At 42.9% G+C, this 22735-nt stretch overlaps 1 protein-coding gene across 1 annotated transcript in view; it reads left to right on the forward strand.

Moving 5' to 3' along the window:
* The first annotated feature begins 1801 nt into the window (after positions 1-1801).
* Positions 1802-22735, forward strand: part of MAN2A1 (mannosidase alpha class 2A member 1) — a 234149-nt gene continuing 213215 nt past the window's right edge. The window contains exons 1-2 of the mRNA XM_090038361.1: positions 1802-2291; positions 14871-15131. Of these exons, the coding sequence (XP_089894487.1) occupies positions 2157-2291; positions 14871-15131 (396 nt within the window). The 5' untranslated portion in view covers positions 1802-2156. The remainder of the gene's footprint in view (positions 2292-14870; positions 15132-22735) is intronic.

Consider the following 22735-nt stretch of genomic DNA (forward strand, 5'->3'; position numbering starts at 1 on the left):
CTGTGATTTCCCACTGGATGGACACTGCTTGCTGAATTGGTAGCTATTCAATTTATATTTTATCCTCATCACCTCATTCATAGCCCCATGCCTTTTTATTGCACAAAATCCAAACTCTGAACTGAATTTAGAACGATTAATCCTGCCATGGCTTTCCTACAGTGATCTCACTACAATATTTTTGAGGCTTTATGTTTTTAAATGAACATTAATGATTATATATGCACCATCTCCTTGGGAGAGGATGTCTACGCCTGTTTTTTTCTGGAACACAGAGATTGCATGAGGACTTTATAAATTCAAATTCAAAGCACAGCCTCCATTATCTTAAGCTGCAGTTGGGAGGACTTGGTGCTCCTGCAAATTGGATTGTATTGAAGACGCATGCCCAGAAACTGAAGAACACACAATAGCCACCCATGGAAATGACTTGCCTGACGTTGCCTGTCTCTTCGGTAGAGGCACCACTGGAATCCGATTATTCCTAGTGACATTCATCTGGGTAATTCATGCCCATTTTTTCTCTTTCTGCTGTTCTGTGTCTCATTCACCAGCAGCCTCCAACTTGTGTAACAGGTGGGGCAGGAGCCCATTGTATGACCCCCAGTATCATTCACTGCACAACCCTGACTTCTTCGTGGTATATAGTGCAGTGAGGCAGAGATGCTGTGGCATAATAATAATAAAGTAGCATCCCTGTGCGGTTGTGTAATTAAAGACTGCACCAACGTGGAAAGGCACCAGGGAGACAAATGAAGGTGGCGCAGGCAGACTTAATTATGCTGTGACCTTACTCTTGCTGCAAGCTTCGTCTTGTCTTCACACCCATTTCTTTTCAATAGAAGTGTTTCCCACATTTCCTCAGGAAGCACAGACAGAGCACCTGGTATTGTGGCGTATGCCCCCTATAGTCACCTGGCGGGACGGGTGGCTTCAGACCCTCATTAAGCACCTTTTATTTTTCTTCATTTGATTTTTTTTTAAAATCATTTTGATGGTAAATTTATTTCTCATTGCATGCCTTTATCACTTTTTCTATTTATATTATTATACATTTATAATGGTCTAATTGATATGATATATTCATACTTATCTATCAATTTATAATGTTATCCGGATTCGTAGGAGAGATGGTATTTTTTATGAGACCAACAAGATTTTTGCAAAAACATTTCTTTAAACTCCGACGAGTCCCGACTGCCTTTTCCCCGAGACCAATATGGCTACAAACTGGAGACCTTTATACTTTTCTGATATTGTACGAGTCACTTGAGCTGCCCGAGGGGCTGGTGGCAGCAGGGACAAGCTGCTCTCTCCCACGGGCGCCTCTCACTTGGGGGGGAGGACGACTCTCGGTGTAAGCCAGCTCGCCTGGCAGATGCGGGGCGAGGCAGCGAGGAGGACTTGCCCAGCACCGCCTAAGTCCTCGGGGGCGGCCGCGCCACACGCCGCTGCCCCACAGCGACACGCCCGCGCTTTCTCTGTCCGCAGCTCTCCCCCCCGCGCCGGAGCGGGGCAGGACGAGCCGGGGGCTCCGCGGGGAGCCCCCCCTGGCGCGCGGGAGGAGGCACTGCGGGACGCGCCCCGCCCGGCGCCCCGTTGCCTGCGAGGGGAGCCCCCAGCCCAGGCGCTGCCGCTCGCGGGGAAGCGAAGGGCGGAAAGAGCAGCCGCCACAGGCCGACCCGGCCCGGCCCGGCCCGCCCCGCCCCGCCCAGCGCGTCACGGGCAAGCCCCGCCCGCCAGGCCGGGGCGCGCGGGGGGCGGAGCGCTGCTCCCGGGCGGCAGCACCGTGCCGAGCCGAGCCGAGCCGAGCCGAGCGGTGCGCGCCGCCTGCTCCGTGCCGCGGGGCGGCAGCGCTTTCGCCGGCGGCGGCAGGAGGGAGGCGGGCGGAGGAGGGGGCAGAGGCGGCGCCAGCCCCTGGGCGCCGCCCGCGGGCAGCACGGCGGAGCGGAGCCGCTAGCCCGGCGGCCGGGGTGCAGCAGGCTCGCGCGGCGCCGCTAGCCCCCTCCCCCCGCGCCGAGCCCGGAAACTCCCCGCCGCGGCAACTTTGCGGGCTTGCCGGCCCGGCCCGGCCCGGCCCGGCCGCTGGGAGAAGTTTGCCCGGCCGAGCGCGGAGCGGGGCCCAGAAGTTGCGGCGGCGGTGGCGGGGGGCAGCGATGAAGCTGAGCCGCCAGTTCACCGTGTTCGGCAGCGCGATCTTCTGCGTCGTCATCTTCTCCCTCTACCTGATGCTGGACCGCGGCCACTTCGACCACCCGCAGAGCCCGCGCCGCGAGGGCACCTTCCCCAAGGTGAGCGGCCCGGGCCCTGCCCCTGCCCCGCCGAGGACTCCCCGCCCCGCCCCGCCGCGCCGGTCACGGGGACGGGACGGGACTCCCTGCCCTCCTGCCCCGCGCCGGGGAGCCCGTGTCTGCGGGGCTGGGGCCAGGATGGGGGGTGGTGCGGGAGGCGGATCGTGGTGCCCGCAGGGCAGGATTTTGCTGCTACCTGCCATTCCCCGCCCCCGGTAGCCCGCTCCGCTTCTTCCCGCTCATATGGGGCTCCCGGAAGCATGAAGTGGGGCAAGACCCCCCTTAACTTCCTCTTTCGATCCCGCTGTCTGCCTCAACAGGTTGGCGTAGAGAAACGTCTTAGCTTTCCGTATCCTTGTCCTCAACCCCAAATGCAACTTTTGCTAGTCTCCCCTTGCGTCTGCGGTACCTGACTTCAGGGCTAGAGTAAAGAGCAGCCTTTGGCGCCCCTTGCTTTTGTTTTTTCTTGCCTGGGTAGGAGGGAGTTTTCAAGTGGGTGCATGTGGTAGTACCTTCAAGGCATGGGATCTTTGTGTCTAGAAATGAAAAACCTGACTTTGCTGATCAGGAAATAAATAGGTAAAGGAAGACCAGAATCTGAGAGAGTCTCTGTTCTCATTTCACATTTTCCAAAATATAGCAATCTTTGGCATCATCCATGTTCAGAAATAAATAGCATTTCTTCCTTTCTTTTTTTTGTCTCGTTTCGAAATGGAAGTGAAAGAAACTGCTGTTTAAACTGTTACATCTGCCTAACAAAAATGCTCCTTCTTTGACTCCTGCTCTTCAACTTTCTTGTAAAACAGAACGCTGACAATATGATTTGGTAGCGCGCAAAGGAAGATAAATCATCCGGTTGCCTTTACAGTAGGTACCCAAGATAAGTGACAGAAGGTCAAGCTAGAAGTAAAACACGTGAAAAATATTTAGTCTTTTTTTTGTAGAAATAAACAAAAGGAACCTTCTTGTGACCCCAGGAAACTTGGATGAAGAGGAGAATCCTCATTGTTTTTTGTTTTTTTTTTCAAATAAATACCTTTTATATCCCTATTAGATGCAGAAAGCCCTCACTGCTAAAATTATATTTAATCCAAAAGAAAAGAGTGTAAAAACAAGACCTTGATGCAGCTTGTGTGTGAAAGGGGGAACAAAGCTGCCCTGGTTTAAAGTTATGGATCAGAGTTTGGCCACCAGCTGATCTGGGAAGAGGGCAGGCAAAAGAAACTGCTCCAGGCTTGTCTCTTCCACCTAAAGCTCAGAAACAGGAGAGTGAGAAAATGAGGCCAATGCAACGTATCTTAAGAATTGTTATAAATGTTGCTTTGCTCCTATAGCTAGTATCTTGTCAAAATGTTTACAGATCCCTCTGTGGGACTTTGTCACAAATTCAAATGGAACTGAATCCAGAAATGTAATGGAAAAGGATATTCAGGTCGTCTTTTACGAGGTGATTCGGTGACATTAGGGTTCAAAAAAATCTTAAACACCAAATGAATATGAAGGATATGGTGGAAATGATTTTATTATCAATGCCATGGTGCCGAAGATGCTGTCAGTTTTCTATCCCTATATTTTGTTCTAGGCTTCTACGTCCTGTTTTACTTTGGCTAAAAGGTGTGAGCTTACTGTCACCTCCCCTCTTCTGCCATGTTCTGGCTCCTGAAAGCGTGTCCCTTCTTTTCTTCCTCGTTCCCAAAATATCCTGTCAGCTGTGACGGTAGAAGTGTTTTGTTACTTTTCTCCCACATCTAAGCTATTTCAAAGGTGTTTTTTTTTCTGATTGTAGAATCCCTAGATTAGGCCCCTGAAAATAGCTCCTGTTCTTGTTTTATATGGTTATATCTCTTCCATGAAGCTACGGATTCAGTTGAGAGCTACAGCAGGAGAGTTCTTGGATCCAAGCCCGTGGGGACTCTGTCAGAGCAATTGTCTCCACCCAGCTGGAATTGCTGCCCAGGTGGAGACAGTTTCTCCGACTGGCAGCTGTGAACAGAGACATGACTAGTAATTCACTTTGGTATAGTTTGGGAACACAATACCTGCTAAGCCAAGGTACACATCGACTTGAGTTTGGTGTAAAAGACCAAGATGTGGGAAAGATTTAAGAGTAGCAGTCCCAGTAGTGCCTCAGCTAGCGTGGTTTTTTGTTGTTGGTTGTTTGTTTGTTTGTTTGTTTGTTTGTTTAACTGCTGTTGCAGGCCTCAGATCAACAGAAGAGGTCAGTTTTACTGACGTTAACTTCTTGATGTTGTTTGAAAAAGTTGCAAGCAGCTGTAGGCTCTGTTCATTTGTGGGCCCAGGTGTACAACTGCCGTGGATTGAGTTCACGCTTGGAAGGTTATCGTTCAGTTGCAAAGGTTAAAAGAGGTTTTTCTAAAAAACTGAAAGCTTACATTGCAGAAATGACTGGTTTAGGCCCCTTCATTCACTTTGAGGCCATCAGGAGTGAATTAATTTTTTCAGCCTTGTTTTAGCAAGACTGAGTCCAGAGACAGCACTAGATATTTCATTTTTCACATCCTCGTAGGCAAGTCTTACATGTGAGGGTTTCCTTATCTTAATCCCGTGCAGCTGAGGCTAAGCTCTGAGGCCTCCTGCATAGAGAGGTTTCTGCTGGTGGGCAGACTGAACAGTAGGATCAGAGGTACAGGATCCAGCTGTCCATTCAATATTTCGGACTTGGGATCTTGTGACACATGAGAATAAGAAAGATCAAACCTTCCATTTCAGAGGGGCTTGGGATTTAAAATTTCTAGGGGATGCTGTCCTCATTCTGTCATCGAATGTTCTTATATAGACATTTCATTTCCATGTTAAACTTCAGAGCAGGTTTGGTAAAGGTGAGATGACACTACGCTTATTCTCCTCATTTCAGTGTGATCAAGGCGTTTTGCTTTCTGGAGATCTTGCATCATTCAGCAGTCCTCTGAAGTATTTCACTTATATCAGACCTCTTGTCTCAGGATAATAGATTAGGCCATCATACCGGCCTATTTGCATTTACTGTATGATTTTTTTGGATGGACTTTGGGGATAGAGCATTTTCTATTAGTGTGTATAACAGATATCAAGGAGTATAGTGTAAAATGGAGAAACGTTGTGGCCTGATGTGAATGTCCACTTGTGCCCTTTGAGTCTCAAATCCCAATGAGTCTAACCAGTCTACATTCTTTAACTATCTTGGGTCTCTTGTTGAAACCCTGTTATGCATCTTCCTAGTGTTTATAGCTGTCATACACATAGAGAAGGGTTTTCAATAGTGTCTCAGTTTACAACCATCTTCCTTTAGAATGCAAAGGCTTAGTGGATGCATTGCCATTTGTAAGCAGGGTTACCCTATTTCCTGACTCTCAAAACAGGACACTTCCCACTCCCCCTCATTGCTCTGGCAGGCTTGGTGCCTTGGAGCCTCACTGAGACTGTCCCATTTGAAAATAGGGTGTATGGTCACCCTATTCATAAGGGAATTGACAGCAATTGGCACCTAATGTAGATTTAGCAGGTCATATGGGCCCTCCCTTTGAAACAAGAGCTTTCTATTCTTTCCTGTGTTTGTATATGGAGACCTCCTTTCTCCTTCTTCCTTCCTCCCTGCTTCTATGAGAGACTTTCATGCATTTGCCACCTGTGAAGCTGCTGTTTAGAGGCTCTATACACGCTGAAAGGCATTTAAGGTGAAGGCCTATTGGTAGATGAGTGCTCAATTTATTTTTAGATCCAAATCTGAGCACTCGCCACTTTAAGTAAATCATTGCTTGGGAATTTTGTAGTGTATAATATACGTGGACAAGTGCTCAAAGAAGAAAAAAGGTAGTTTATCTGTACAGAAAGGTCCATTAAAATAGGTTTTCCATATGTGTCTTTTATGACCTTCCCCTCCTTTTTGGGAGTTTACTGTACCATCAGGCCTGCTGTGAAGAAGGAATTGGAGTGCTGGTCGGTCCTTCATTGCCTTTTATACTCTATTTTTGAGGCACAAGTGTTCTCATGGTGATGCACAGACTGAGATAACCCTGTTTAACTGAAACTCAGGTCTTGAGCAGATGGGGTGCATGCATAACTAAAATGGAATACACGAATGGGCAGCCTGTCTTGAATCACCAGCATATTGTACCAGCAAACAATTTCTTTTTGTGTATTCTGCTTGTTAGATGAGACAGTACTACCACTAATTAGACTTTCACTGTGTTTTCTTAAAAACTCTTTAAACTTTATTAAATTCATTTTTTGAATCTGAATAGCTGTAACATCTGTTCTTCTGTGCTCCATGTATGTTCATATGTATAGGGTTGCAGATTCTTATAGTCGTAAGTCTTTCCTCTCCACAAAGATATAAACATGTTTAACTCTATGCATTTGTCCTTTGGCTTTATTACAAATAGCGTATTTTATCTCTCAAACACTAGGTTTGTGTAAAACAGGCCATATTCGATTCAGATTTGGCCTGAAATGCGGCACAGTGATTAGATTAATTGATTTGGATTACTGTCCTGATTTGACTCGGCTGAATCCGAATCTGAAGATGCGATGCTGATTCGGCGAATCAGTGATTCGGCCATAGAGACAGCTTTAAATGTTTTTTCTACATACCTCGAGGTACCCGGGCATGGCTCATGATGGTGGGGTGGATGGAACGTTCCACAGGAGTGTGGGGTGGGTGGTGGCTTCCCCATGTAGTCCGTGGCAGACCTGGAAGTGGACTAGAAGTACTTCTGGTCCACTTCGGGGTCCACTGCCAAGTGCATAGGGAACCTCTCTTATTTACAGAAGTGTACATCCTGTTTCACTGGTGTCTGGCTTGCTTGTGCTGTCCTTATGTGTCGAATTTCATGTCATTTCAGTGGCTTAAATAAGAGTGAAAACATCAAGTCTTTTGCTACTGTCTTATTTTTAAGTGAGACCCTGAGATTTCAACGTGGATTTTGTTTCGTATGTGATCATATGGGGAAAAATTAGCAAAATCAGAGTGGCCGCTTAGCTGCCTTAAGATCATATTTCAAGTGTTGCTTCTGCTGGAACTCCTGCATACTGACCTGCAAATGCCTGGACATGTGACAAACAAAGTTTTTTCCTTTTCTTTTTCTTTCCTGCATTGTAAAACAAGTTATTAAAGAAATGTATAACTATAGCAAACAAAACTGTCAACTAGTTACCATATTTGTTGCTAGTATTGTGTAGACACATTCGCTTCACAAGGAAAAAGGTAATGTCCTTCTTTTACACATTAACATCCTAGTGTAGATGAGGTGAATTACCTTCTGTTTTAGCTGGTCAAGGTAAACCCTAGGCTTCCCCAGCATACTGAACTGTTCTTTTTGTTCCTCCAGCAAGGTTTACCATGGCCAGACAAAATGTGTTAAAATGCTTGTTTTGCAAGCCCATAAATGGCAGTGACACAAGTGGCGTTCCTTCAGAAACATCTGGTTTATGTCATCTTCCTTTTTCCTCATTGTTCTCCCAGTGTAGCTGCAGGTGGGCTAGCTGCTGGTGCTGCTGCCAAAACTGCTCTAAAAGCTGCATGGTTGTACATTAGCTGCTGACAGCTGAAGCTGTCTGGCAGTGAGATGTCAAACGCACCTTCACAAGTTGCTTTGTAGGCATGTGGAATAATGTTTCATCCATGCTTCATGGTTACAGTTTGAAAACGATTTCAGCCAGCAGAAAAAGAGATGGGCCATTAAATGGTGGAGGAGGTGTAACAGGAATTTGAGTTTATTTCAGGTCCCAAAAGAGTAGTTTTTCTGTTATGTTTTCTCATTGTATGCTGTGGGAAAGATCCCCCAGTCAAAAGCCCAGCAACTACATAAAACAGCATGGGATTTCTGCCCTCAATGCTTTGAACAGTGCTTTTCCTGGAAGGAGTCCTTGCTACATGGACTCAGTGATTTCCACTGCAATAAGAGCCAGTTGGCTATGGGGATGTGTCTGCAGTCTACCATTTAATATGTAGCAGTTAGTGCAACCCACTTTGGTTTAGACTCGAACTCCTGCATAGACAAACACACAGACTTTTTATTCTCTTTAAATATAAACATCTTGATATTTTTATTAGTACCCTTCCTTGTATGATATTTTCTAAACTCTCAGCACAGCCTTTATTAGGTACAACTCTGTTCTGAAGTAGCAGTTTTTGCCTCTATGGGTTAATAAGTGTGACTGTTTTATACTTGGTTGTCTTAGTGCAATTTAAATGTCTCTTTCTTGACCTTTTTTGCATATCCAAATGCTGCCTTTGTGTATAAAGGGATGCAGAAAAATGATATAATCCTATACTATTTGAAAAAGTTTGATTATATTACTCAAATTCAGAGCTTGTTCCTTTAAAATTGGCCCTTCTTGACTTTTGAGTGTTGAAAAGTATAACCATAATAACATTTTGATATAAAATATTCCTTAGGTTTTAAGAGAGAAGATTGGATACTGTAAAAAACCACAAAATGACTTTTTGGCTTCAGGACTTAACTGCTGGTGTGCAGAAAAAAAGGAAAGGGGGGGGGGTTACTACAGCAAAGCACTTGCAAAGTCCATAACTCTGAAACCCTTTGGCTGGACATCATATAAATACTTTTCAGCTCTGGAGCTCATAATCCACTGCAAAGCAGAGCCCCTTTATGCATACCTCACTAGACTGCAGCAGCTATTGATGACTTCCTTGTACCTTACAAGGTTCACATAGCCTAAACTTGTCTTAGTCCTATGCATACCTTGTCTGGTTAAGTTTGTTAGGCATAGGCAGCAGCATAGCCTTCAACTGTGGGCTTAGTGAAAGATGTTAAACAAAATGTGCTTGCCACGTACAACGCATGATTTTTAAAACCTCATGACTTGTTCAAATAAAAAATAAATTTAACCTTGGAGCACTGACTTTTTCTAATGAGTGTTCAACTTTTGTATCTCCTGTCTTTTTACTGAGGGAGCTATTTAAAAAGAGCTCAGGTGACTGAGCCATTTTTTTTCCTCAAACTCCCTTCCCTCATCAAACAAAAAGCCATCAGATAGAGTCTAAAAAAATCGGCCTGAAAAAAAGATAACATGTAAATAAAACAGGATTAGACTTAATAGTTATTGTCACAGACCTGATCACGGTGGGGTTCCCAGAGCCCTGAGTTTGTCCCCCCTGTGCTGCTACTTGTCCCAAGGATAGCTCTCTCTACCACAGCTAGCCTCAGCTTCACAGCTCTTATGCTGGACCCTCCAGCTATGATGAAGAAATCTCCCCGCTCCAGGGAGCATGTCTCCCCACTTCCATTGGGTTATGGAAGAATTCTTTAGGTCCTCCCTCTCCGTGGAAAAGAAATATCTAATTGGGGACTTCATTGATATATGGAACTGAGTTTTCTTCAGCAGGGCTCTTAGGGATTTGTTTTCAGTTTAGAATAAAACCAGGCTCTTGTCTAGGTTTTAGCTCAACCCCTTTGATCATCTTTTCACACTACCTTTTGCATTTATGAGACATGGGCTTGCTTGCTTGGCTTGGGGCATAGTTAGAAGCCCAGTTTTTGTGCTCTACTCTCCAAATACATGGGTTCTAAGAAGGGGTAACAAACGTAAAAATGTGGTTGTTGATATATTTTAACAACCTCTGTTATGTGCGTTCAGAGTTGGGATTACAAACTGAACTATGCGTGCAGATACAGGGCCATGCACACATACTTGTGTCGCACATTTCTCTATATGCAGCACTTTTCTCTTATGCTCCAACCCCCTACCTCATCATTAACGTTAAAGCCTTCTCTGAGATGACTTTGATTATAGTCCTACTATATTACCCCTGGCTGTATTAAATACAGAGTACTTGCAAAAGGCCCTTGGTACTGCCTGCCCATTTGTTTGTCCAGGAAGAAGCATCTTGAAAAGACAGAGTTCTGTATCTTAGTTCAGCAGTCTGTTTGTGTTTGCCTAATTATTCCTCGCCCTACTCCCCTTTCACTTACTCTAGGTTGAATATATTTTAAAATGTTTTTGTATTGGAGAAGCTCAAGTTGATCCATGAGATTTCTTGGGTGGACAGACTTCCCATTCTGCACCTCCCCCCCACTCCTTTGTGGCTTATTAGTCCTTTCCAGTCACTGGTTTGCTGATCAGTCACCAGGCAACAAAACATCTTGGCATACCTTGATGATTTTTTTGCCTAAAGGCTTAGAAACATTCTTTCAATTTGGAGTCTCTAGCAATTAAATATTTTCCACCACTGTGCGCTTTGATGTTAATGTTACTGGACTGTTACTGGTAATTTTTTTGTAGTCTGTGGGCCATTCATCAGGCCAAAACCTTCCTTTTTAACCTTTTAATTAAATATATTGACCACTTTTGATGACCTAAGATGCTACTTGCAAGCCGACAGATGGGGAGTGGGGGAGAGACTATAAAAACACATGAGAGAGAGGAAAGTTGCAGCTGTAGGTTGCGTTGTGATGCAGAACGTTAAAGACAAGAGACATTTTTTTTTCTTCCTAAACAAAACAATATCATATTTCATCGCTTTTCCAGGGCTTTTCCCCTTAGTTGGGCTAAGGTGCCTGTCAGAGTTTACTGGAAAGAAGATCCTGAAGTGGGGGGAAAAAAACGGTCAGAGATAGTCCAACGGTCCAGAGACAGCCACAGTCTGTGTCCTGCAGCAGAACAATTAGCAACAAGTACAGTAGTAGAGCAGGCCAGGGAGAGGGTCCTGAGAGATGGGTGATGAAAATTTGGGACTCAGGAGTTTCTGAGGGAGCAGAAGTAACTGTTTGAGTAGCTACTTAGTCTGACGGCTTCAGGTAATAGCCCCCCCGCTTGTTTGTGTGACTGGATGAGTAGGGTGGGGAATGAGTTGGTGCGTACACTGTTGAAAGGGAAGCAAGCATGGATGGGTATTTCTTTTTCATTTTAGCCCTCAGTACATTGGTAAGATTAGTAGAGCTGGAAGGGACCTCCAGAGGTCATCCGCTGCAGCCCCCGGCCTGAGGCAGGATCACCTCTATCCAAACCATCCCACATGAAATATAATCTAAACTTTACATATGACTACCATCAACCCTGACACAACATAGACCTAACACCCTAACTGGCCACCAGTAAATCAGGAGAACCACAGCAGCCAACGTCCTGCTTCTATAAAATGTTGTCAGTATATGCTCAAGAGGTTCTGGGTAGAGGGCCATGCCCCCTGCTACAGAGGAGTCTCTCTTACCAATGACCAGGGGGTGTTTGACCCCCAGCCTGCAGAGCTGTGTGGTTTGGTGCCCTTAGCTCTCCCATGGGTCTGAAAATTTGGTATAGGGGTAGTAGTGGCAGCATTAGTTGCCACTCTCCTACTGGTAAATTTCCAGACTTGTGGGGAGTGTGGTGGGCTGGATACTGTGGCCCTGTGTGCTAGATCAAGTGTTTGGGCCGGGGTGATGCTGGGCTGGGCTAAGGCGTTACAGACCCTGATCCAGGTGCTTAGGGTCAGGCTGAGATGGCACACAGGGCTGGGCCCAGGCAACCTCAGCCCAGACATGTGCTCTTGTTTAGTATAGAAGTTATTTTGAATGGGCAAGAGGTTTTAAACTAGAATTACATTTTTAAATAAAATGCAGGAAATAGGTTTTGGTAGTGTTTTTTATAATTAATAAATACAGTCTGGTAACCGATGTCCATTTCAGGCTCATTATAGCACTTTATCTAAAAATAGATCTTTTTAAGTTGCAGTGCTGTGGGATTTAAATTTCGCATTAAAAAAAGTGAAAGTTAAACTGGGAAAAAGTGTTCCCAAAAGAATTCTTCCTACAATAGTGATTTACTGGCAGTAGTTTACACAACACGCATGTGTTGGGATTTCCTATGGTACTAGTTTATTGGTTATAACTTATATGGCATCAGTGTATTTGGACTAAGGTTTTTGTTATAGCTTTTCCATTTCATATTTGGGGTTAGGCGAAGTTAATGAATGGTATGTTTGAGAGGTGGTTATAAAAAGATGTTTCTTTAAACTTTTTAAAGAAAACAAAGGGATATAGGTTTTAATAGTATTTTGTATTGGCTAGAGGCTGGGGGATTGTTGGTCATAATATGAATTATGTTGAGGGCCAAACAGTGTTCAAATGCTAAAAATAGGTATGTGGTTAATGCAGTTTTAAGAGTCATGACATCTGTGAGAAGCATATTTATAAGATATAATTAATCCAAACAGGAACGCTGTCTATATCTTTTTCCTATAAGAAAACAGACTAATGAATAAACATCAATCAAAAACTTCCCAGTATTATAAAATGGTGAATGGAAGGGAATATAGAGGTTATATAGTGACCTGATCTCATGTTAGTGGAGACATAGTAGCTAAGGTAGGACAGGTTTGTGCAACATTCTGTTGTCTAGATAAATGATAGTTCTGGTGATTTAAGGGAACCTGTAGTGAACCAGGTATATTACCTTGTATAAATGCTGCTTTGCATGAGAAGTCAAAAAGATCAAGGCATTTGGGAAGTATGCAGTATCCTAATCAGGTTTAGCCAGTTGCTTGACAATCTATGTATCATGTAATTTATAAAAACAGTTTTTGTTTTTTGCTTGTCTGCATAAGATAAAACAAAACAAAGTGCCAAGCATAGATACACAAATGCAAAGAAAACACTGCAGAGATTTTGGCTTCATTTATTTGGCTTTTGCACCACCAGAGGGCATGGGACTACACTTATTTTTCCACACAATACTACCACACGTGCATTGACTTTTCTTTTTTTTTGTTTTGTTATAAATTTTACAGATATCTTAGTTATCTTCTTACGGTTCTGTGGCCTATATACCAGTTAATTTAACCTGGCCTCTAATATCTCAAATATTTGGAAGGATAGAAGGTTGGTCATTGCTATTATGTATAATGTAAATAAACAGTATACTGGCAGAACATGAAGTAGCTGGCACATTATAAGTGGTTTGGGTAGCAATAAGTAGGATGTCTGTTCTGCTCTGCTACATTCTGGTATTTGGTATTACTAGAAGATTAACTTAAACAGGCTGAAGGAATACACATTACAGATATGCAATAGCCCTTAAAATTAAAAGGTGAGCTAGTAAGCTTTTAAAATGAAATCTGCAGGTTTGTAAAGACGGATTGTTATAAAGGCTAAATGTCGTGGAAATGGCTATATAGTGGTGTCAAGTTTATTTTGTCTATCAGGATAAGCGTTAGTTCTTTTAACTACAAAAAAGTGAATATTAAAGGCTTTTAAAATGCTACTAATTGCATTTTAAACAAAAGACTTGGTACAATTAGGCCTCCTCAAACTGAAATACAGAAATCTGAACTACTTTGACAAATGAAGAAAATAATTGGGGCCTTAAAAAGGATGTGAGAAGGGGATGCCTCAAGAAAGTGGTGGTAGGAAACATTCTCTTTATAGTTTTACCAGTGTTTTAGGAATTAACTGCTCTTTCTGCCATTTAAGCCTCTGATCTTATGGGACATTGAGGCTTCATAATGTACCATAAAAATAAGAGTAGCACTTGTAAAAATTGAGCAAAACTCCTGGTTATGGCTCTTCAGAGCAGGTGTGTTGAACAATTGAGATAGCAAGGTACTGCTAAAATGTGAGCACTTAATTCATAAACGCTAGTTCAGCATCAGATAAAAGCGTTCATTAAAAAGGATTCATTAAAATACAGTTGTTGTTTTTAAGCATTTTCATCTTGTTTAGCGTTGTGTTAGAAGTCTGAATATATAGACTTTGTTGTTGATATTGTGGAAGTTTTTTTTGTTGAAACGTTATAATGTTTTGCATATATTTGGGGTAGGTCAATAACTAACTTGTTTAAATTGCCATTTATTGTGATGCTATTACCTGTGCCCCCAGTGCGTGAGAGTGGCCTTACTGTTTAAGGGATTGAGGAAGTTACTGAGCAAAAACGTTGATCTATGAACAATTCTTGTACCTATCTAAACAAGGCAGTTTTCAGTTTTTGCTTCATTATTAGCCTCTTCTGTTCTTTGTCAGTTATCTAGTGGGTTTCTTATACTCAAAGAAAACAAGTACCACTTTTTGTTTAAGTGTATATTTAAAATTCAGAAAGGGTAAAACTATGACATTTCACGTTGAAAGATCATTTTAGATGCAGAAATTTATGGCCTATTTTAATTCCACTTAAGAATTTAAGTAATTCCATAAAAAACTGGCTTTCACAGTTACTTACAGATATGCCAATAAATGAAAAGGCTAGGAAAAAATGATGGGAAATGAAGTTTAACTCAGACATTTCTGACTATATGTATTTGTATTTATTTTCTGTTATCAGTTTGGTACTTGAAACATAAAATATGACCTTTGAGACTCTTTGTGTTGTTGTTTAAATATTTGTAGCATGAAGTCATGTTTATAAAAGAAAAGACCTGTTTTGGTTTTTTTTTTTCTCTCTAGACACAAGATTTTTATATACTAGTTTAAGAAACTTTCCTTTATTCTATGGTTCATGTACAAAACAAAGGCATATTTAATATTTTTCCCCTATAAAATACTGGTTGAGTAGAATTTTAAAATTGAATTCTAAACCTCTAGATTTGGAAGGAGATGAACTGGAGACTAATGGATTTTTATTTATTTATTTATTTATTTTTAAATACAGGGTCAGCTTTCAATATTGCAAGAAAAAATAGACCATTTAGAACGTTTGTTGGCAGAAAATAACGAGATCATATCAAACATACGAGATTCTGTGATCAATCTGAGTGAATCGGTCAAAGATGGTCAAAGGAATCCAGAGGCCATAAATTTCAGTCAAGGATCCTTCTCAGAACTTCTTCCATCTGCTCCAGTTTCCCTTGCAGTTGATCCTGAGGATTGCTCGTTTGCATCAAGAAGTGGAAGTCAGGATTCAGATGTACAGGTAAGAAGCATGTGAATGAATATTAACCATTCTGCCCTAGTCATTTTTCATCCCAGCCATCTCCCCCCTAAGCTCCTTAGTTATAATCAACTTTTAATTTCCGTGAAGAGTTTTCCTGCTACCTTAGTTGTAACTTAAGTCTTTCCAGTCCAAGGCAGCATGGAGCTGTTTTTGGTGCTGGCTATTGTTTCAGTTAACTGAAGAGTATACTTCATCACACTTTCCCTTCATGTTCTTCCTGTTGGTATACATCTTAGTGGTGTTAACTCCTGCCATACTGCCCAAAAATTTAACCAGGGTATGACAGCTCTGTAGAACACTACTATTTGGTTATAAAACCTCCCATCTGATGGTTTGAGCTCAGATAATTTACTGCCAAACATTAGAACAGATTATACTTTGGAAAGAGAGTATATTTTAATACATTAACTTTCTTTTTTTCCCTCCTCTTCCCAAACTTTTATAAATTGTACCAGTCAAATGGAAATACAGAAATTGCTTTTATGTGCTGCTTTTACAGATGAGGAGGAGTGTGGATTTTTTGGAAGAGGAGATGAGATGTGTGACAGGGGATAGGAAAAAAATCTTTTTCACTTTTGAATACTTACTCAAAAATTGCCTCAAAATGTTTTAGGTTGAGGGTTTTTTTTTTTTGTCATGAAGTATCTGTTACTTCAGTTTACTTCAGTATAGGCTGAAGGGATTTGCCATCTTTGAAAGTCATGCTCTTTGGAAAAAAAAATATTTTGATGCCTTTGATATGCATAGGATCTTTGAATTATCATTGTGCTACTGTTTTAAAGAACAGAGAGGACCCTTTGTGTGCTACATGAAGTCTCATAACCATATTATTATTTTGGAGGGATGGTGTGGATATAATGAGCATTCATAGAGGAAGTTGGTGCTCAGTTCAAACCCTCTGAGGGGAGGGTAGCACACCAGTCTGAGATTTGGGGGGGATGTTCACAGCTTCCAAGAGCAGGGGAGGGGAGAGGAGAGGCATGGGTTCTCCGAGTGGTGGGTGGGGAGAGGCCAGCTATACCCATATCGGAAGCTCCTAATAAGTTGCATTCGAGTAGCTGCTGCTCCAGCTGTTGCTCTTAAAGCAGCAGCAGCCAGGAAATGTTTGGGAGTTTTCAGCATGGGTATGCTGCCAGGGTGTGCACTTTACTGGGGTAGGGGGTAATTCTGGCACCCCTCCTAACTTGGAGCCTGAGGCAGGTGTCTGTCTCACCCACTGCTAGTTACACTACTGTTCATAATTGCTGTATGCAGATTTTAAATTGTCAAGTCTAGATCACTCGGATGAAAAACATCTGGAAGTGGGAGAGTTTTAACAGTAGGAAGGAGAGATGTTGGGCTCTAAATGGACTAAATGCAGACATGAAAATATTTGTAAAATCATATTAAAATGTTTATAAGCTCTTCAGGGATGTTGGCAGTTAATCATACTATTACTTCGCATACATATAAATAGCCATTTTTCAAAATCAGCAATGTACACAAGCATCATCACCAAAAATCTATATTACATTCAAAGCTTTATCTTAATGCAAAAAAAAAAAAGACACTGTTGAAGTTATAAATAAATGTCAATGACCACATTGGGGATTGGTGAGAGAAGCCTTTAGGAGTGTTGTAGTCTTAAAAAAAGATGTCCAAGCTGCAAATATTCATTGAATTTTGAGGCCAGATGGGTGTATTATGATAAATTTATTCTGATATCTTGCAGGGCTATAGAATTTCACCAAGTAATTCAGATATCCTCTTAAGCATATCTCCATTCTTTTAACAAAACATTTATTTTAACACAAATTTTTGGATTTAAAGACTTAAATGATGGGGTGATAACACCAGATTGGAACTTCATGTTCAGTTTGGTTATCTGCCATGACCTTCCCTTTGTTATACAATCACTGCTCCTGCAAGTGTGATTCTGCACTATTTGTTTTAAGATATGACCTTACAGTTGACTGTGTTAATTCAGGGTTTTTTCAATGAGACTAGCTAACTGATACAGATTGCTCAAGTACAGTGGTACCCACCTCATCCCCCTCCCAGGTGGGGCTGGTCTGCAGGCTGGATGAGTGGTCTGGGGCCATGTCATCTGGCACAGAGGGTTAGAAATTGGTAGTGGTAGTGTTAACTGTTCTGGCTTCTGGAGCCCCAGCAGCTGCCACTCCTTCCAACACCAGATTTTCAACCTGATGGATCAGATGATGTGATTCCATGCTGCTGTATATCATGATTCTATGCTCTGCAGACCTTCCCATGAGTCTGGACATTTGGGGCTGGGATGAGTAGCATTACTGTACTTACTTTATTCTAAGGTGATTTTTTTTTTTTCTCTATTTAGCATGTGGGGGGGAAAGCTTCTCATCTTAGAATTTAGTAAAAGGGAAGTGCAGGGGTAGGTGGCTGTTGTGGCTTGGGCTCCAGCCTCTACCTATGTGACTGGAGATGTAGCCGCAATTGCTGCCTGATTCTTGCCCTCTGTTGCCTCTGCACCCTGTCATCTCCCCACTGTCGCCTCTTTCCCCCCACATCTCCCTACCTCCACGGCCTCTGCTCCTCTTCCCTTCCTCCCCACCTTTGTTTTGTGCCAGCAAGCTCTGTGCATGCTGCAGCCTGGGGCACTGAGTATGGCCCTAGCCTGGTCTTGTAGTAATGGGCTAGACTAGAACTGTGCTCAGTGGATGAGGTTAGGATGGGGATGGAGCCTCCTGGCACAGAGCAAGGGTACATGTTGCGGGAAGGAGGGGAGGAGGAAGGGTGGGGATAGAGATGCTGGAGGAGAGGGGGGAGGGAAAAGGGCAACAGCAGAAGCTGGTGTGGGGGCAGGAGAGGTAGCACAGTGGGGAAGGGAAAGCTAAGGCTGTGGTGGTGGCAGGAGGGTAGGCACAAGCAAGGGGCAAGCTGATTGACCTCTTTGCTTGACTGCCCCATCTGCCCCTTGTAGCAGTGGGGGGAGAGGAAATAAAGACAGCCTCTGAATAATTAGATTCTATACATGGAAAATTATAACAAATTTATAAATTTTCCATGTATACAGTGGCGAAGTCTAGGGGGTGCATGGGGGTACATGTGCACCCTCTGAGAGCTCTGGTACACCCCCTCTCAGCCAGAGTTCCCCACTTAGGGGCTGGGTGGGGGGGAAGGTGGGAGCACTGGTGCCCCCCCCCCCGAGAGCACCGACTGAGGAGTAGGGGTGCCAGGAGAAGCACTCTTGGCACTTCCGGGTGCACCCCTGGGCTATCCAGGCCTGTTGCTGGCACTTCCAGGTTGGCGCATGTGACTGGCGGGTCCGCATGATCAGCCACCCCCTCCTCCTGATCACTGACTGGCCGGTGGAGGGCAAGTGCCCACCCTGACTCAGGAGGCACCAGTCGCCCATGCACGTATATTTAATTTTAAATTTAATTATTGGGTTATCTTAAATTTGGGGTTGTCTTGAATTCATGTAAACGTGGTAATCGCTGTGTCGCCAGAACCTGCAGCTATCAATGCTATCTTGCCACCAAATTTTCAGACCAGTGGGGTATCTCCATCATCCCTGCCATGGTGTGATTGTGTTTTGTTACCGTTTATTCTTTACCACTTCGCATATTATTGTCATTTGCAAACTCCATCAGTGATTTATTTAAATTCTTCTACATCTTTGACAAAGATATTAAATAACTTCAGATTGAAAATATTGCTGTAGAGGAACCCCACTAGAAATGCCCATATTGGATCATGATTCTCTGTTTATGGTTACTTTTTGAATTACGTTTATTGCATCATGTCCTAGGTGAAATGCTTGAGAAAAGTGTGAATATACTGTGTGAGCATAACTTACTTGATAAACTTGCACATTTTTTTTTAAATGAATTTGTTTGGATGACATTAATTTTATTATCCTATGACTTTTTTACTGTATCAACCTTTCCATTTTCGTCTGTGATTGTTGGGCTAACTACCTTATGGTTACCTATATCATAAAAAGATTTCACAGATTTCATAGACATTAGGGCTGGAAGGGACCTCGGGAGATCATCGAGTCCAGCCCCCTGCCAAAAGGGCAGGAAGTCAGCTGGGGTCATAGGATCCCAGCAAGATAAGCATCCAATTTACTCTTGAAGGTGTTCAATGTAGGTGCTTGAACCACCTCCGCTGGCAGACTGTTCCAGACCTTGGGGGCTCGGACAGTAAAGAAATTCTTCCTTATGTCCAGCCTGAAACGGTCTTGCAGGAGTTTGTGACCGTTCGACCTCGTCATCCCTTGGGGTGCTCTGGTGAACAGACGTTCCCCCAGATCCTGGTGGTCACCCCTGATAAACTTATAGGTGGCCATCAGATCACCCCTGAGCCTGTGCTTTTCCAGGCTAAAGAGTCCCGTGGCTCTCAGCCTATCCTCGTAAGATCTGTTTTCCTGACCTCTGATCATGCACGTGGCTCTCCTCTGGACTCTCTCAAGCTTCTCCACATCCTTTTTGAATTGTGGAGCCCAAAACTGGATGCAGTACTCCAGCTGCAGTTGTTCTTGGGCTGTTTTTGTTAAAACTCTTGGGTATAAGTTTGCCTGGCTCTGCAGTCTGAAAAGTATTCAGTTTTAAATCTTGCTTTTTAGCGTCCTACTATTCCAGAACAAACTATGGAAGTAACTGGATAGGCAGGGGTGTCACGCTAGGAGCTTAAAAAGCTCCCAGAAGAGTAAGCAAGAGAGGAGCTCCCACAGAGCAAGCATTAAGCAAAACAGCTTACTACAGAGAGGAGCTAGACTGCTGTTCCTGGGCCAGAGACAAAGGACTCCCCTCCTCTTACCCAGGGCAGAAGCATTTTGTTTTGTTTATTTGTTTGCTGCCTAAATACTGTGAGTTATTTGGGAGGACTAGCTGAGTGGCTTCTCATGGAGCAGAACCTGCCTGCAGATGCCAGCAGGCTGGGTAGCTTGCTACGTGTGCACTTTAAACCTCATTACAGTATATTTAAATCCTAGAAAATGAACCATAAAAATTAATGTAAAAGTTTTTCAGTTCAGTAGTCATCCTTGTAACTAGTACAAAAATTAGTCCAAAACACATTTGTATACGTTTTAAGAATATACTTACATTATCACCTTTTATTTCCTTGCAAAATAATTTGATTTACAATATGTAACCTGTATTTTTTCCAAGTTTTTCAGCATTTACTTTGGTGCTTCTCAGTCAGGATGAATTTGTACACTGAGAGAGCGAGCTTCGGATGGGGCAAGCAATTATTTTGGGCAGGGGGCAGCTTACTGAGTTTTGGCAAGCCATCGAGGATCCCATGAGAGGCAGCTAGGGGCAGATAAATATTAATTTTCTAAATTTTTGAGGGGCCCCGTGGGCTGGATAGAGAGAACCCATGGGCCACATCCGGACCACAGGCTGCATTTTGCCCACCTCTGGCTTACGATATATGGATGTTACAGGGCAAAACTTGAAAACAGGAACCAGCAGCCAGAACAGCTAGTACTAGTTTCAGGCCAGTACCATATGAATAATTCTTCATAGAGATTTTCCTTCAAAAGTCTTTGCAGCTTGTCTCTCTCTCTCTTTGGATGGTATCGTGTGGAGCAGAGTTCAGTTTCTTTTCAGCCTCCTTAATTTGGTCTACAGCAATCCAAATGGGACTTTTTCCAGTGTCAGTGTAAATGTCCTCAGAGTTGTAAAATATGTCAAGATAGGTTTTCTTACAGTTGATTAATCTAGACTATGCCGATTTGAAATGGTATTTGTCTGAGGAACAAGAAAAGATGGATTATTTAGTCTATTCTGAAGATTATTGCTGAGTACCATACCTCTACAGAGGCCAGCAGTAAGGAAGAACGACACTTCTGTTCAGAAGAGTTTGTATGGTTTCACTTTTGTCTTCACTTAAGACTAGTTCTTAACTTTTATACTAGACACCCCTTGGAAAATGTCAGCTCTTAGTTTATGCTCATTTGTTGAGTAAAGAAAAATGAATAGAGCAATTTTTCTGTTGCAAAGAATTCAGAGTCAGAGAGCCACAGCACCTAGGTTCAAAATTCCTCTCTTGGGAGGCAGTTGGCTGCTAGTCGTCACATCTTGCTGGATCTGGAATTTTTTTTCATGTGGAGCTTGCTATCCATGTAGTTGACACAATAATTTTACCATTGGTTGTAAATATAGCATCAGCTGCAATCTATTGCCATAGTAATACTCTTTTAGATTTATCTTTTCGCGTTATTAGCAATAAACAGCTAGCACCAACTGAAAGCTCTCAAATAACGTTAGAGTAATGAAAAGGAAAATCTCACATAAACAGTACTGCGGTTTCTCCACTGAGGCAATCTGTCTTACTGAGTTTACTGTTGTAGTACTGTGTGTGACATCAGGTGTACGTGAGACTGCATGAAGTTATATGAACTTTACAATAACCCTGGTAGACTGAAGAAAAGAAAAGGAAGCCTTGTGAGCTCCAAAGGGTTGGAAGTCCATCTGTGGGGAGGACTGCATCCGAGTGGAAGAGGCTGATGGGCAAACCTGATTAGGCTTTATCTAAATTATATGTTGGGCAATATTATGAGGCTTTTCAGCTAGAAGTGACCATCTTGGAAGTTTGCAGAAGTAACGTTCAGGATTGTATATGCATTAGAAGCATGCATAATGAAAAGCAAAGTTTTTTTTTCTTTTTTTTTTTTTAAGCCCTTGAAAAGTAATATATTATTCTTCAAAATGCAAATGTATGTCTTCTATGCTTTAACATTATCATTATACACAAATTCCTCAAATATGCATGTATATGCACTAGAGGTGCACAGATATATTGGTCCGTATTGTATCAGCACCGATAAAAGGAAAATTGACATCATTGGTGTGAGGAAAGAGAAGAGCCCCAGGGAAGTAAATTGGTCCCATCTGAATTGCAAAGAACTCTGCAGGGCTTATTCTTCACCTGGTGTTTCAGGAGGGGAGGGGGAGTCAGCCGGAACTCCAAGATAAAAGGAGGCCTGGAGCAGACAAAAGAGGAACACCAGAAACCGGAAGTGGCTGACTCAGGCAGAGAGATGGCAGGGAGACCGGAAGGCACTCAGAAAGCAATGGAGATCGGGTTTAAAAGAAGCAGCTCTGTGGAGGGAGCTGCCAAGGGAGAGAACCCTGAAGGAAATGCCCAGAGAGAGGGGGGCAGTTAGAAGATACTATAAAGACCCTAATAGCAGGGCTGAAGAAAAAGGGAACCATAAAGTTGGGAATATAAGGTCAGAGAAGTGCCAGTTTGTTTCTGTTCTCCTTTTCATTAGAGTGAGAGGGAAGTCATCCCAGATAGATAGTGTGTTTGCAACTATCTGGACAATCGGCCAGTAAAAGAAATGTCTAGGATTAATGGCAGGTCTGTGCAAGGCTCCAAACTGGGTAAAGTACAACCAGACCCATCAGAGCTATTGATTGACCAGACCTTGAGACCCACAGAGCATTTTGTACTGCTCAGAAGCAGATTGTCTAGACTATTGAATTACACCCTCACCTCTTCCATTGGGTGTTAAAGGTTGGTGGAGCCCTCACTATACTAAGACAGATTTCAAGAGCAAAAGTGTCAAAATCCACACCACCCCAGCATTCTCTTTTCTCCTGTAACAA

Source organism: Crocodylus siamensis, chromosome 3 (genome assembly GCF_052110815.1).
Source record: "Crocodylus siamensis isolate JL-2025a chromosome 3, ASM5211081v1, whole genome shotgun sequence".
Lineage (NCBI taxonomy): Eukaryota > Metazoa > Chordata > Crocodylia > Crocodylidae > Crocodylus > Crocodylus siamensis.